The 12,699-nt window shown below is 45.4% G+C and overlaps 1 protein-coding gene across 7 annotated transcripts; it reads right to left on the reverse strand.

Annotated features, from left to right (window-relative positions):
* Positions 1-246: 246 nt before the first annotated feature.
* Positions 247-12,680, reverse strand: GPR161 (G protein-coupled receptor 161). Of its 7 annotated transcripts, none has more exons than XM_088158881.1 (9): positions 12,542-12,674; positions 9,922-10,011; positions 9,210-9,226; positions 9,010-9,099; positions 8,505-8,916; positions 7,272-7,996; positions 5,637-5,741; positions 4,240-4,371; positions 247-2,948 (listed from the first exon to the last, which is right to left on the reverse strand). In XM_088158881.1, the coding sequence occupies exons 2-9, from the start codon at positions 9,993-9,995 to the stop codon at positions 2,701-2,703; spliced, it is 1,803 nt and encodes a 600-aa protein (XP_088015007.1). In that variant the 5' UTR covers positions 9,996-10,011; positions 12,542-12,674; the 3' UTR covers positions 247-2,700. The 7 variants fall into 7 exon arrangements, with proteins under 7 accessions (XP_088015007.1, XP_088015009.1, XP_088015008.1 ...); XM_088158883.1 differs by lacking the exon at positions 12,542-12,674 and adding an exon at positions 10,597-10,674 and having other exon boundaries at positions 8,505-8,889; XM_088158882.1 differs by lacking the exon at positions 12,542-12,674 and adding an exon at positions 10,597-10,674 and having other exon boundaries at positions 4,252-4,371.
* Positions 12,681-12,699: the final 19 nt, after the last annotated feature.

Below are 12,699 nucleotides of genomic sequence, written 5' to 3' on the forward strand. Positions count from 1 at the left end.
GGGCGTGGTAGGGGCGTGGCCTTGGGCCCCGCCCCGCTGCCACAGCCGGCGCGGCCGCGCTCCCAGAGCCTGCCCGGTGCGGATGGAGCCGTGCTCTGCCCGGGACTCTACCCTGTCCTGGAAACCGCTCCAGCTGCCGTGCCTGACGGGCTCATCCTGCCAGCTGGACACACGTTTAAAAGTAAAATACTTTAAGATGAATGTAAGTTGAAATAATAGTACAAACAAACACCACAGACCATCAGGAACTGGAAATAAGTTGTGTTTTTTCCTCTTCCGTATTTAAGATAGGAAATACAGTTTTACAAAACATGTGCATTACTGCTTTTGTTAATGACAACTCAAGTGAGAGAACGACTCCGGTAAAAACAGAGTTATAGAAGGGTTATAACGTGTGTACAAAAATATGAAGAACATTTACACGAAATAATAGATTAGTGACATTAACACTGGCAGCCGAATTCAGACATGGCGTAAACTCTTGAAACCCCCCTGACCTGCTTGAAGACTGCATTTGTCTCAGTTCCTGCGTGAAAAATGTGCTTTTTACACAATACTGTCGATTCTGTGCTTTCACACGTGTATTGGAATTCTTTCTCCTAAACACAGAGCGTTTTGGGCCACCACCTACTCCTCCTCAATGTATTCATACTCCTGTGTGCCCTTATGACATTCAGCAATGACTCCGCTCAACTTGGTTCAAGCAGGAATACGGAATAAAAGTAGATGCAGTCAAAATACTTCCAGGCAAGCGTACAGCTTAAGGAGTGTTGAGTACCACAAGCGACTGTGATTGTAATGTTAACGGCAGCAATAATGACCTCGCTGCAGGGCGTTTCCCGGGGTTTTTTTGGTTCTTTTTTTCCTAACGAGTGCCCACAGGTGCAATTTCTCTAACGCTTTAGAAGTAAAAAAGGCAGGAGTTAGAACCTCACTATTATTAATTGATTTATTCCTGCATTATGCTAAGAGCCATCTTGCTGGAGCTTAAGTGTTCTTGCTCTAACAGCCTGTTCTTAAATCAGCACACCATGTACTGAATTTTAAGCATGCAGTTATATTTTACATGGGAACGCAATGGGATTTAGGCTAGTTCAGAAAGTCAAGTTGCTTTGTCCAGAGATGGACATAAGCTTGTGCTGAAATACATCTCTGAGTCAGGAACACAGACAAATAGGATATCTAAATACAGTACTGGACCGAGGCTCTGCCTCACAACACTTTGCTTCTGTGCCTCTGAATAAGTCGACAAAGACAAAACTTAATGAGCATTACACCCCGTTTTTGCCCAGATGGAAACATCCTGCTCCTGACTTCCAAATAATCTGCAGCAAAACCTCATACAAAGCACTTCTGGGGAAAGTTAGAGGCACAGGGGAGCAGAAAGTAAACAAATGCAAATCCTTGGTCCTTAAGTCCATTTGCTACTGACACTCACCCCCAAGGAATTACCCTGCTCACTTATGTCTCCCCTTCTTTGAAATACACGGTAAGGCAAGGCTTTAATCCCCCCAAAGTAAGGAAGGGGATAGCCCAGGAAGGCACAGAAAGGTTCCTCAAGCTGGATATACTCGAATGATCCACCACATTCCTCTTTTCCTTAAGAAACTTCCCACCTTAGCACAGCCAAGCTGCTGGCAGTGAAACAAGCTGCTGAGTTCCCCTTCTTTGGAAAGCAGGGCTGATCAACCCCCTCACAAAGGCCTAACAAGGTAATGTCTGTACAGTGCTTAAGAACATGCAAAGTGCAATATAAGTGCCAAATGTTCTTATTTTTGAGATTAATGAATTAATACTCCAAGAAATAGAAGCACTGAGGTAACTACAGCTTAAATACTACATTCCCTCATGGTTTAAAAAAAAAAACAAAACAGCTAGCTTTTCTCTCTAGAAGATGAATCCTGAATATGAAGCAGTAGTACCTTATTTTTAGTTTGTCTAGCTTAGCACAGCCAGAGTGCTCTTTTAGTAACAGCAAAACCAGGGACATGAGCTGAAGTTCTCAGAGAAACTAAGAATTCTGCACTGATGATTTCCTCAAATCCCATCTCTGTGCTGTTCCCAGCACGTTTGCTCCCATTCACTACATGCAGAGGAGCTGAAGCTAAGCATAGTCCAAGGTCAGATGTGGCATTCTGATGGCTGAACAGACTGAAATATCCCCCAGCAAAGGTAAGTAGGATCATAATCTGCATGAGCTCTCTGAAAAGTTCCGGTTTTAACCTTAGAGAAGTCCACATTCCTCAGCTGGGAATATGAGACAGAAGGCTTTATGTACTATCCAATGCACAAGCTCCTATTAGAGCACTCCAGCTATCAACTGATTATCCTGGTGGTCAGAAGAGGATGGATGTAACAATGAATTCAACACTGCACCTACCTTTTCTGTTTTGTTCCTGTATCAGCTTTGGCCAATAACTGACCCAAGATTCAACTGAATAATGATCTGGTCAATGAAACCAAGCCCTGCATTCCTATGCACCATGTGATAATGACGTGGCAGAAGAGTTAGTAGCACTCTAACCAGTAAACAAACACTGCTGTAAAATGCTGATGCAAGTACCAGAAGTCAGCTATTTCCAGGTGTTGAAAAAACACTGGAAACATCCAGACAAGGTGTCCTGGTTCTGGTGAAACACTACCAGCTGCAGTAGGCCCTGCTTAGTGGTTTCATTCTGTTTTCCTACTCCAGTGCTCGTGTCAAATGTTCCCTTCATCGATGCTCTGCAACTTCAGTCTTTGGCTGGCATGGGGCCTGGCACCACGCCGGGTGTTTGCACTGCTTCCTGCTGGAGTCCACAAGGGGAACAGGGCTCCTGGTAAAGCATCTTCCCCAAAGAGGCTGAGTTTCACATCAGCTTCTATAGCTCGGGCCAGACTGGCTGCATAACTGTCCAGAGATTTATGGACTTCAGCTTTTACATGAAGAACAGAATTCTTTGCAGCTTCTGAAAAAGAAAAAAAAAATAGGTAACAGTTGGTAAGCATGCAACAGTTGGTTCAAATGCTTGAAAACTAATATAGATCCTGTTGTAAAGGCATGATCATGCCCTCTGCAAAATAACTACACATTTACCAACAATACTGAGGCTTCCGACACCATTCCATAAACAAAAAGCTTCAGAGTGACCCAGGATAATCTGTGTTGGTGCAGCTGTTTTTGTAGCATCTGTACACCTCTCTGCCCACCCACATGTTGAGCAATACAAGAGTTCATCCTAAATGTGAAGCTGCTGAAATAATTTAAAGCCTTAGGGATGCTGAAAACCTTGAGATTCACCAGGGAGAACTGCTAAACCTGTGGGAACTTGTTCTTTGAGACTTCCCTCTTTCACAAGAAATTAGATGTCTGCTTCTATGTAATCACTCAGAAAGATAGTGGGAAATGTACGCTAATGTGTTTGTACAAGGAAATATTAATCTCATGCTGGGAAGAAGACAAAAGGAAATTTTGCCATGATGTTTAAAAATTCCATAGGAAGAGTTTTCTCATTATTTCAGGTTTCATTATTACTTGATTTTTAAAGGCATTTTGCTCATTTTCATCCTGTCCACAATCATGCATTCTTTAGAAAATTCAGTTGTTATTATCAAGTCTTCTAATGAAATTATTGTAACTATCAGCATAAATTAATGTTCTGACATTTTACAGAAGATCACAGCAATGTTCTGCTAGTCCAGAATCAACAAGCAGATTGACTGGAAAAATTGCATGTGGTTCATCTGTTTTCACCCATACTTGCTGAGGAACACACCCAGTAAAGCAAAGTAGAATTGAAGTAAAAAAAAAGTAAATGAAACAGAGTAAAATTATATTCAGATTATTGAAATCTGTAAATGGAAGAATTTCAAGTCTGTAAGTGACAAAGTTGAGAAGTGACAGAGAATGAGAAACACAGGGACAATGCAATCAAAATATGAAGGCAGGAAAATATATTCCCCAAGAAACACAAAACAGACTGTAACAACCACCAGGATGAGTGGAATTGCAGAGGAGAGGATACTGCTGTGCAATTTAATTTATATATATGCAGGGAATCCCAGCTTCTAAGTCTTGTCCTTGCCTGCTGCTACTTGAGATCTGGAAAAAAGACCTGATTTTGCTTTCTGTTGTACCTGCATGAATTATCAGGTCTGTCAAGGCACACCGTGGCCAGATACTTTTCAAGACAATTCTTAAGGTCCTCGGAGGCTTCCAGAGCATTCAATAAAGTTGACTCTGAGCATTTTCATACTTACCCCTACCCTCACCTTTAATTTGTTCCACTTCATCTTCAAACGTCACTGAACTCCTCCTTCGAGGGGGACAGATGCAGTGTGGAGCATGAGGGCCATCTGAGTTATAATCTTCAAGAAGCATTGTATCTGTTCCTGAGAAGTGCAAGAGCCCTCAAGTAAAACAGTAACACGGGGATACAATATGGTGGCAAAAAGTTTTCAGCCTACTTTTAGCAGTTCCTTCAAAAGATGTCTAAACCCAGCTCTCGTGAATAAATTTCAGCTCAAATTAAACACTGCACAGGAAAAGAATGAGGTCAGTTTTCATTGAAAGAATTGAGAAATCCTCTCATTAGAGATTGGGTATTGCAGGCCCCAGGATCATGTACTACATGCAGCAAGCAACACGGAAGAGGGACTAAGGCTTCCTTCTTCTCCTTAGTAACTCACATTAAAAGCATCCAGTGTGAAACAGTATTTCACATTGGATCACTGTATATCTATTCCCAGGCTATGGACTGCTCCCTCCTTAACCAGCAGTGGCACTTCTAACAGCATTTTGGTATCGCTTTAGTTCTGTTCATTTGTTTCAATTGCTGTCACAAGATGGTAACACCACATCGTCTTAACTGAGGCAGCTTTACCAGGAGGCTGCTCTCCTTTATCACATAAAACTGCAGAATATCCACAACAGGCAGAAAACTACCAGCATAAAACAACAACCAAAAATAAACCCCAGCTCCACAGACCTCCCTTACAAAAGTAGGAAACAAATCCCTTACACCAAGCAACCTTTAAAAGATCACCCTCTGCTGTCTCTAGAGCAGAAATACTCTCTAAAACACCTACTGCAGTTAAGGACTGGTGAGCTAACTGCCAGAAAAATCTAGCAACAGATTTGGATAGAAAATTACCATCAGAACTCTTTTTCCCTTTTCCAAACCATCTTCAGTTGAGATATCTTTAGTAATGAAATCACAAGCTGAAACCATCCTAAGTGTTTATGTTTATACTGCAGGATGAACAAGACAAGGTCTCTTACAAAGTAGGAAACAGAGAAGCACTTTCTTCACAGAAAGCACATTCTTCACAGAACTTTGTTGCTCTGTTCCTTGTGGATAGATAAGGTCTCCAAAGAACAACAGAAAATGAAGAAGGGCACAAAACCAGTGAGTCTTGTTCCCAGGACACATTACCAAGGGAGGATCACCATTCCATAAGCAGCATTTTGCAAGTAAATCTATCAAGAGCAAGAGAGGAAAAAAGCAACTGCAGCAGTTTGGTTGGAACAACTGGAACAGATGCTTCATGTCATTAGTTCACCAGGAGACATCTGTGGGTGTAAATACTGCCTGTCCACAAGACTGCTGCCAAGTGCAAACTTCTGCCCAAGTAGGGAGCAAGAGACTTGCAGTTACCTGAATCCTGTGAGCAGCTGAAACCTGTATCTCCTGTGCTGCTGCTGTTTCCCAGTGGCTTCCCACCTGCCATGAGGGCAGTAAGGTGAGGCGATAGTCCCAAATCTGCAAGAAAGTTTTGTTTTTGTTTATGGTTAAGGAGTTTGCATTGGTAAAAACCTCTTCCAGTAATACCCACTCTACTGTCTTATTTATTATTCTGCATATAAAACTTACCTTGCTGAAGCAGAGAGCACAGCTTCTGGACTTCCCATCTTAGAAATCCAGTCAGCAGCTCTCAGGTTTGGAAAGGCAAGTCTCCTTTGTCTCTGCACCATCTCCCTCCCTCCCACTCTTGTTGCAATTCGTGTGTTTTATCAGCCAGACAGGCTGAGCACCAAGCATATGCTCTCACATGGATGGGGAGATTTGCCAGGCATCTTCTAGACAGAGAATAACCTAGCCACCAGCAGCTGTGACAGGCCATTAGTGGGGGAAGAAGCATATGAGCAAGGCTGGGGCACAGAGATGCCCAATTTCTTTCAAATAGCCAAAACAAGAAGGGAGGAGATCGTGGGATTTTTAAAGGTGATGCTTTGGATCCCCCTTGAGATTTTGTTGTGAGTTTTTTGGGAGTCTTTTACCCCCAATCAGTCTCCAGCTAAGACATCTGATAAGAAGCTGACAGCTTCAAGTTTATTGCTTGGAAAAAGAAAGAAATTGCCTGTCTTTTCCCTCCCCACCTCAGTTTCCAATGCATTAATCCATAGCATTTCCTGAATATAGACTTGCCAAAGCTCCTGGAGCTTGTGATGTGGCTACAGCTCCATAACCCCTTCATCTACATGACAGTCTCTCCCAGTGTTCCCAGGTTGTAGAAAATATAACGTATGCCTTGCTGCCCTCATCTTCCTTCTGCATTTTAGATCATCCTTCCCAATTAAATAATTTCAGTTCCTGCCTCTGCATGAACTATCCCTTGAAGATATTCTATTTTTGGAAGCTTTTCTGAACATGACCAGGGAAATTATTAAAAATCGGAATGTCATTCCATTGTTACTTTAAAAAAAAATCAACCAAAAAAACAACAACAACAACAAAAACCACCACCAAACTGAGCAATTGGAGGTCGCAGTCTGCAACTTGGGGATAGACCAAATAGTTCTATGGTTTTACACAGTTTTACTTAGTTTATGATCTTTTCTTCCCAACCATTAAACCTAAAAGCTGAACTTGCAGAAACAGTTATGCCAGTGGAACCTTAGTGGATTTTAGAGAGTTGTAGCATGAGGCCATTAATCAAAGAAAAAGTGCAGTAAAAAGTACTGTTGGTAGAGCTCAAATCTGGGCAACACAAAACGGAAGGCACACAAAAGGAAATGCTTGAAAAAGAAGAAAATAAATTATTTTTATTAACTTCATCACTACGTCTTATCTGCCTGAGAAAGTTTTACTACAGTAGGAGAAAGATGTTAACTATAAAAAAGGAGAAAAATTCTCCTTTCAAATGTCTATAACCTGACTGATAAAAGACTGCTGAAAATTCCAGAAACATCCAGTTCTCTTTACAGAGCCCTGAAACGTGCCAAACACAGGCAGACAGGAAGCCTTGCTCTTGGTGGTATTAAGGAAGTGTCTTTTGCAGCTATGTCTTACCTGTGATCCTGTTGGAAATGCTGAACAGCCTCGATGTCCTGTGCCGCTGAACAAAGGACTTGCGGTAATACCGATCCCCAAAGCACATTCCCAGCAGTTCCTTGCGTACCGTTTTGTTCCACAGCCCATAAATTAGTGGATGGCAAATGGCACTGGAAAAGGACAGCCATGTAGCCAATGTCTCCAAAACAGGGGAAATACTGTTTTTACCCCAAAGTGCCTCTGATGTTATTACTATCATGTAAGGTCCCCATGTAATGACAAAAGCCCCAATAACAACCAAGATGGTTATGAAAGCTTTGCACTGGTTGGCTGAGTAAACAACCCCTTGGAAAGCATTCCTTCGGCTGCCAGAGGAGGACGTGGAGGTGCTGGAGTTCTTCCTCCCGTTCCTCTGTGAGTCCTCCTCCACAATGACAACACTCCCACAGTGGATTTTGCGGGCCTTAATCCTCGCCACACGAAATATGAATCCATAGCAGATCATCATGACCACGAAGGGCAGCAGTGCGCACCAGATCTGCCAAAAGGCCGTGTAGGCAGCCTCCTTGTGCCAGGCTGCCACACACATCCACTTGAATTGGTCAAATTCCAAAGAGGACCAGCCGAAAAGGGGAGGGAGGCAGCCAATAAGGGAATGCAGCCACACGTACACAAGAGCTACCACTGCTCTGTTCCCCGTTATCTTCATCGGATAAACCATCGGGTACAGCACAGCATAGTACCTGCAGGGCAAGAAAAGAAGTAGTCCATAGGAGCATAAAAGACATACAATAAAGAAAAGAACATGCTTTAATGATGCTAATATCTAGTTCTTTTTTCTTCCAACAGCCTCAGAAACCCTGTTTCTAGAAACAGTTACATGTAAAAGTAGGTATCATTGCAGTGAAGACTGTCAAACTTGGCTGAAGGCACACATGCAACCATTAAATCTGTTCCTATGTGTGAGTGTATGCTTAGAGTATAACCTGGAATTTTAAGTCACTATTTCACGTTTATCAAATAGTACGTTATTATACCATCAAGAGCTTTAAAGAACTCTAGATGAATGTCTGCATTTTCCATTATTGATGGTATCACTTTCTCTTGCTCCACATCAAAATTTCATGAGGGGTTGAAAAATGCTACTCCAGCAGTACACCATGTTACCCTCTGAAGTGCTTCTCAACTCTATGAACAGGCAGTGAGTTACTCTGTGAGAGGAGCAGAATTCATTACCAAAGTGCAGCTTACCGGTCTATAGCTATGAGTCCCAGAGTGAGCATGCTGGCTGAGCTGATCAGCATGTAGAGCAGGGCTGAGAAATTGCACCAAACAACCCCGAAGATCCATTCTCGCCTGATGGAGCTGGTAACAACAAAAGGCAGCACCAGCACAGAGAGCAGAAAGTTGGAGAGGGTCAGGCTGAACACAAACTTGTTGCTCAAGGTGAGAAGGTATGACTTGCGATACAGAGTGACAACAATCACCAGGTTGCCCAAACAGATGAAGATGGCAATGACAATTATAGCAATGGACTCGGTGACTCTTACTGCCCCATCTTCCTCCGTGGTCAGGTTCCTCAGGCCCTTCCCATTGCCGAGGGAGGAATTGCTGCTCATGGTCAGAGCATGCACACCTGGAGCAGCCAAGACATGCTGAGCAGCTAGAAGCAGAACAATGCTCAGAAACATTCAGGTAATAGTTCTTCAAACTCTTTCCAATGACTGGAGGCCCTTTTGCCTTTGTAAAAATTTACCTGTAGTATGCAGGAAACTGCATATTTTAGATGGGCAAGCGAAGGGGCAGTACATTGCATGTGGGCACACCAAAGAGGACAACACCAAGCCTAGAACAGGGAAGACAAGAAGAGGTGAAGGGGGGGAAATAAGAAAGGAAATAGGCATATTTTACTTTAAAATTTTCTACATATCTTACTTATTTCTAAGTCCTACTTACCAGCCCCTTCATGTAGGCTGTGAAGAAACAAGAATTTCACTATCAGCCTTTGTTTCTCTCACTTTAAAGAAAGTCACTTTTAAAAAAAATTCTGCCTACCCCGAGAGTTACCTTGTATTCTGCCTATACAGCATTTGGTGGTCTATGGATGCCTGGCTAGTACACCCTGCTGACTCCTCCTTAACAGTTGCTAAGTAGCATTCAAAGACTCAGGGACCACTGCATGTACTCTCCCAACATCATTTCTCCACGTTCATAATCACCTTAGCTACAGTGCTGATTGTATTTTAATGCCAACACCAAAGGACTGGAGGAATTGGCTTTCTGTACACGAGATCTGAAAGACACTTCCTTGCATTAAGATGAGGTCCACACTACAGAAATGCTTGAGAACCTTTAACACTTGACTTCTCAGTGTTAGTATCCATCCCATTGATTCACAGACTCATTTTGTGAAACCTTGTTATTTCTCTCAATTCCTTAGCAATTCCTCTTTTCCCTGCTGCCTCCAAATGGCATTTACTACCTATTCAGTCTTCACCCACCTGCAGGACAGCATATGCAAATATGCAGACCAAAAAAAGTAAAAGAGCCTACAAGTGAATATAAAGTTGATTTTAGCATTTCTGGGAAGTAAGGGACTCAGGAAAGTTATCTCAGCTAATTCTGCAACTGTGCCAGACATGGGTCCCAGACAGCCGGGAGTACTCACAGAAATGCTTCCATCTGCGTGGCTGCTGTGGCATTAGGCAGCACTGTCAGTCTGGAAAGACGCCTTTTTTCCATTTTTATCTGTACTTTCCTAAAAACATAATTAAAGACATTACTGGGCCATGCTTCGTAAAGACATAACTTAGCTCTTCCCTAGCCTCTGACTGAGGATGTGTGCAAAAACACTTCCCCTCGAGTTTCTTTCTCTCTCAGCATGCCTGCACCACCTCTGCGTGCCCTTCCAACACTTTTTGGCCGGAGCGCGTTTTGGAAAGACGGCTTCCCCCGCGGCCGCTCCCTGCGATTAGCGATGCACCCGGGGGCACCTGGAGCTCCCCGTCCCCTCACGGCCCTGCTGCACCCCGCGGGGGAAAGCGGCCTCTTAGCAGAGGTGGCTCTCCCGGGGCAGGGCTACCCGGGGCGGGAACAGCATCCCATTCCATCCCATCCCGCCCGCGGGCAGCGCGGCCAGACTTCCCGCACACACACAGCGGGTGGGACCGAGTTGGAAACAGGGCGGGGAAGGGGGGTTTCGCCATTTTGCCCCCGCGCTCCCTCCGGCAGCGAACAAAGGGCTGGAACAGGCTCCTCCGCCCCGGGCATCCATCGCCTCCTCTCTACCCGCCGGCGCCCAGCGGGTCCCGCCGCCTCTCCCCCTCCCCGGCTCCGCACTCACCGCCCGCCTCCGCCGGAGCGGGACGTTCTTGGTTGGGGCGCCCGGCACTCCCTCAGCCGCCGCGGCCCGAGCCTGCCCCGCTACGGGCGCGGCCCCTCCCGCGTCCCGCCCCATCGCCTCAGCCCGCCGCGCCCCCTCCCCGCCCGCCATGTTCTCCGCGGCCGCCCCGAGGCGGTACGCGCACTTCCCGGGAGCTCTGTTAAAAGGCGGGCGAAAAGTATTTTACGTGGATGAGGTAAAGTCATTTTATCTCGGCTTGTAGTGCCAGGCAGTTGTAGAGCCTAAGTGCTAGACTTCCTATACACCAAAAATCTATTAAAAGTAACACAGAGAAAATTTGGGGAAGAGTTTTTTTTTTCCCCGCATGTAGCAAGACATCGGATATAGATGTCAATATAAAGGGTGAACAATAATTAAATGCCATGCTTGTGCATCTCTAGTTTCTGCCTTTCCCTGGTAATGCTCTTGAGCGCAGCGGGTCACTGCCCTGATGTGAGCTGTGCTATGTTTTGATTGCTCTGTGGAGTTTTTAATGCTGTGGACATCAGTTTCGGGTGGCTGCTGCCTCAGTTCGCTCCAATGCTCCAACAGCAGGAGTTGGACTCTGTGTTTTGCTCCTGTGCCAGGGCAAGTCCATAGGGAGCTAGTCTGCTCTTTCTGTGACGCAGCAAAGCAGACAAGCATCCGCTCGTCAGTGCTGGAATACTAAGCTGATGTATCATTTTCAACCAGTTCTACTGATATTTTTCTACAGGACTTTTTTAAGCTTTCCACACCATTGCATTTTGACATTTTAAAAAGACCAGCTTTGGACAGCATTCAAAAACATATCAAACCAGCACAAGAGAATCCACAATGAGCAAAAACTGATGCACAGAAGTTCCACTTGAATGTGAGGAAGAATTTATTTCTTGTGCAAGTGACTGTGCACTGGTTGCCCAGAGAGGTAGTAGTGTCTCCCTCACTGGAGATATTCCAGACCTGTCTAGATACAATCCTGTGCCATGTACTCCCTGCTTGAACAGGGAAGTTGGACCAGATGATCCGTTGTGGCCCCTTCTAACCTTGCCCAGATGTGATTTTGAGTGCACACACGTGTGTGTACTATTTAACACAGCACAGGGCACCTGTGTGATGGAGCCAGGTAATGCTTGTTGCAAGTGTGAGTGCAGCCATGGAGATGATCCAGGGCTACTAGAGGCTTCAGAGCTCCCCAAAACTGCTCCTATCCAGCTGTCCTACTGCTCTCAGTGAGGTACCTATGGGGAAGTGGCTGCAGACACAAGTAGTTGTGGGGCACACAAACATTCTCTGCTGGCCTCTCCAGCCCAGCTTTGCTGGAACAGGGGCCTGGGTGACCTTGCTGGCTCTTTATCCTGGGCAGAGGAGATTAGAGAGCCAACTCTCCCCACAGTGGCTCCAGCAGCACAAAGTGTGGAACCGCATCCCTCATGCACCTGCCCCCCGTATCACCTCACAAAATCACAGACTGGATAGGATGGAAGGGGCTACAATGGGTCATCTGGTCCAACCTCCCAAATCAAGCAGGGTCATCCCCGAGAACATGGCACAGGGCTGTGTCTAGACAGGTCTGGAATATCGCCAGTGGTGGAGACATTACAACTTCTCTGGACCTGTTCCAGTGCTCGGTGACTTGCACAGTAAAGAACTTCTTCCTCATGTTCAGGTGGAACTTCTGTGCATCAGTTTCTGCCCATTGCCTCTTGTCACGTTGCTTCGCACCACCGAGAAGGGCCTGGATCCATACTCTTGGAATCCCTTCTTTAGATATTTGTACACATTGATGAGGACCCCTCTCAGCCACCTCTTCTCGAGACTGAACAGGCCCAGCTCCCTCAGCCCTTCCACCTAACCGAGATGCCCCAGTTCCTTAATCATTTTCATTGCCCTCCGCTGGACTCGCTCCAGGAGCTCAGTGTCTGACCTGTCCTGGACAGAACACTGCAGACGTGGGCTCACTAGAGCCGAGCAAAAGGGCAGGATCCGCTGACTCGCCCTGCTGGCTCTTCCCGATGAAACCCAGGATTCCACCGCCGCCGGGGCTCCGCGCCGCGCGCGCTCCTGGAAGCGGAAACGCCACGG

The sequence above is a fragment of the Sturnus vulgaris genome, chromosome 2, assembly GCF_052056855.1.
Source record: "Sturnus vulgaris isolate bStuVul1 chromosome 2, bStuVul1.hap1, whole genome shotgun sequence".
Taxonomy (NCBI): Eukaryota; Metazoa; Chordata; class Aves; order Passeriformes; family Sturnidae; genus Sturnus; species Sturnus vulgaris.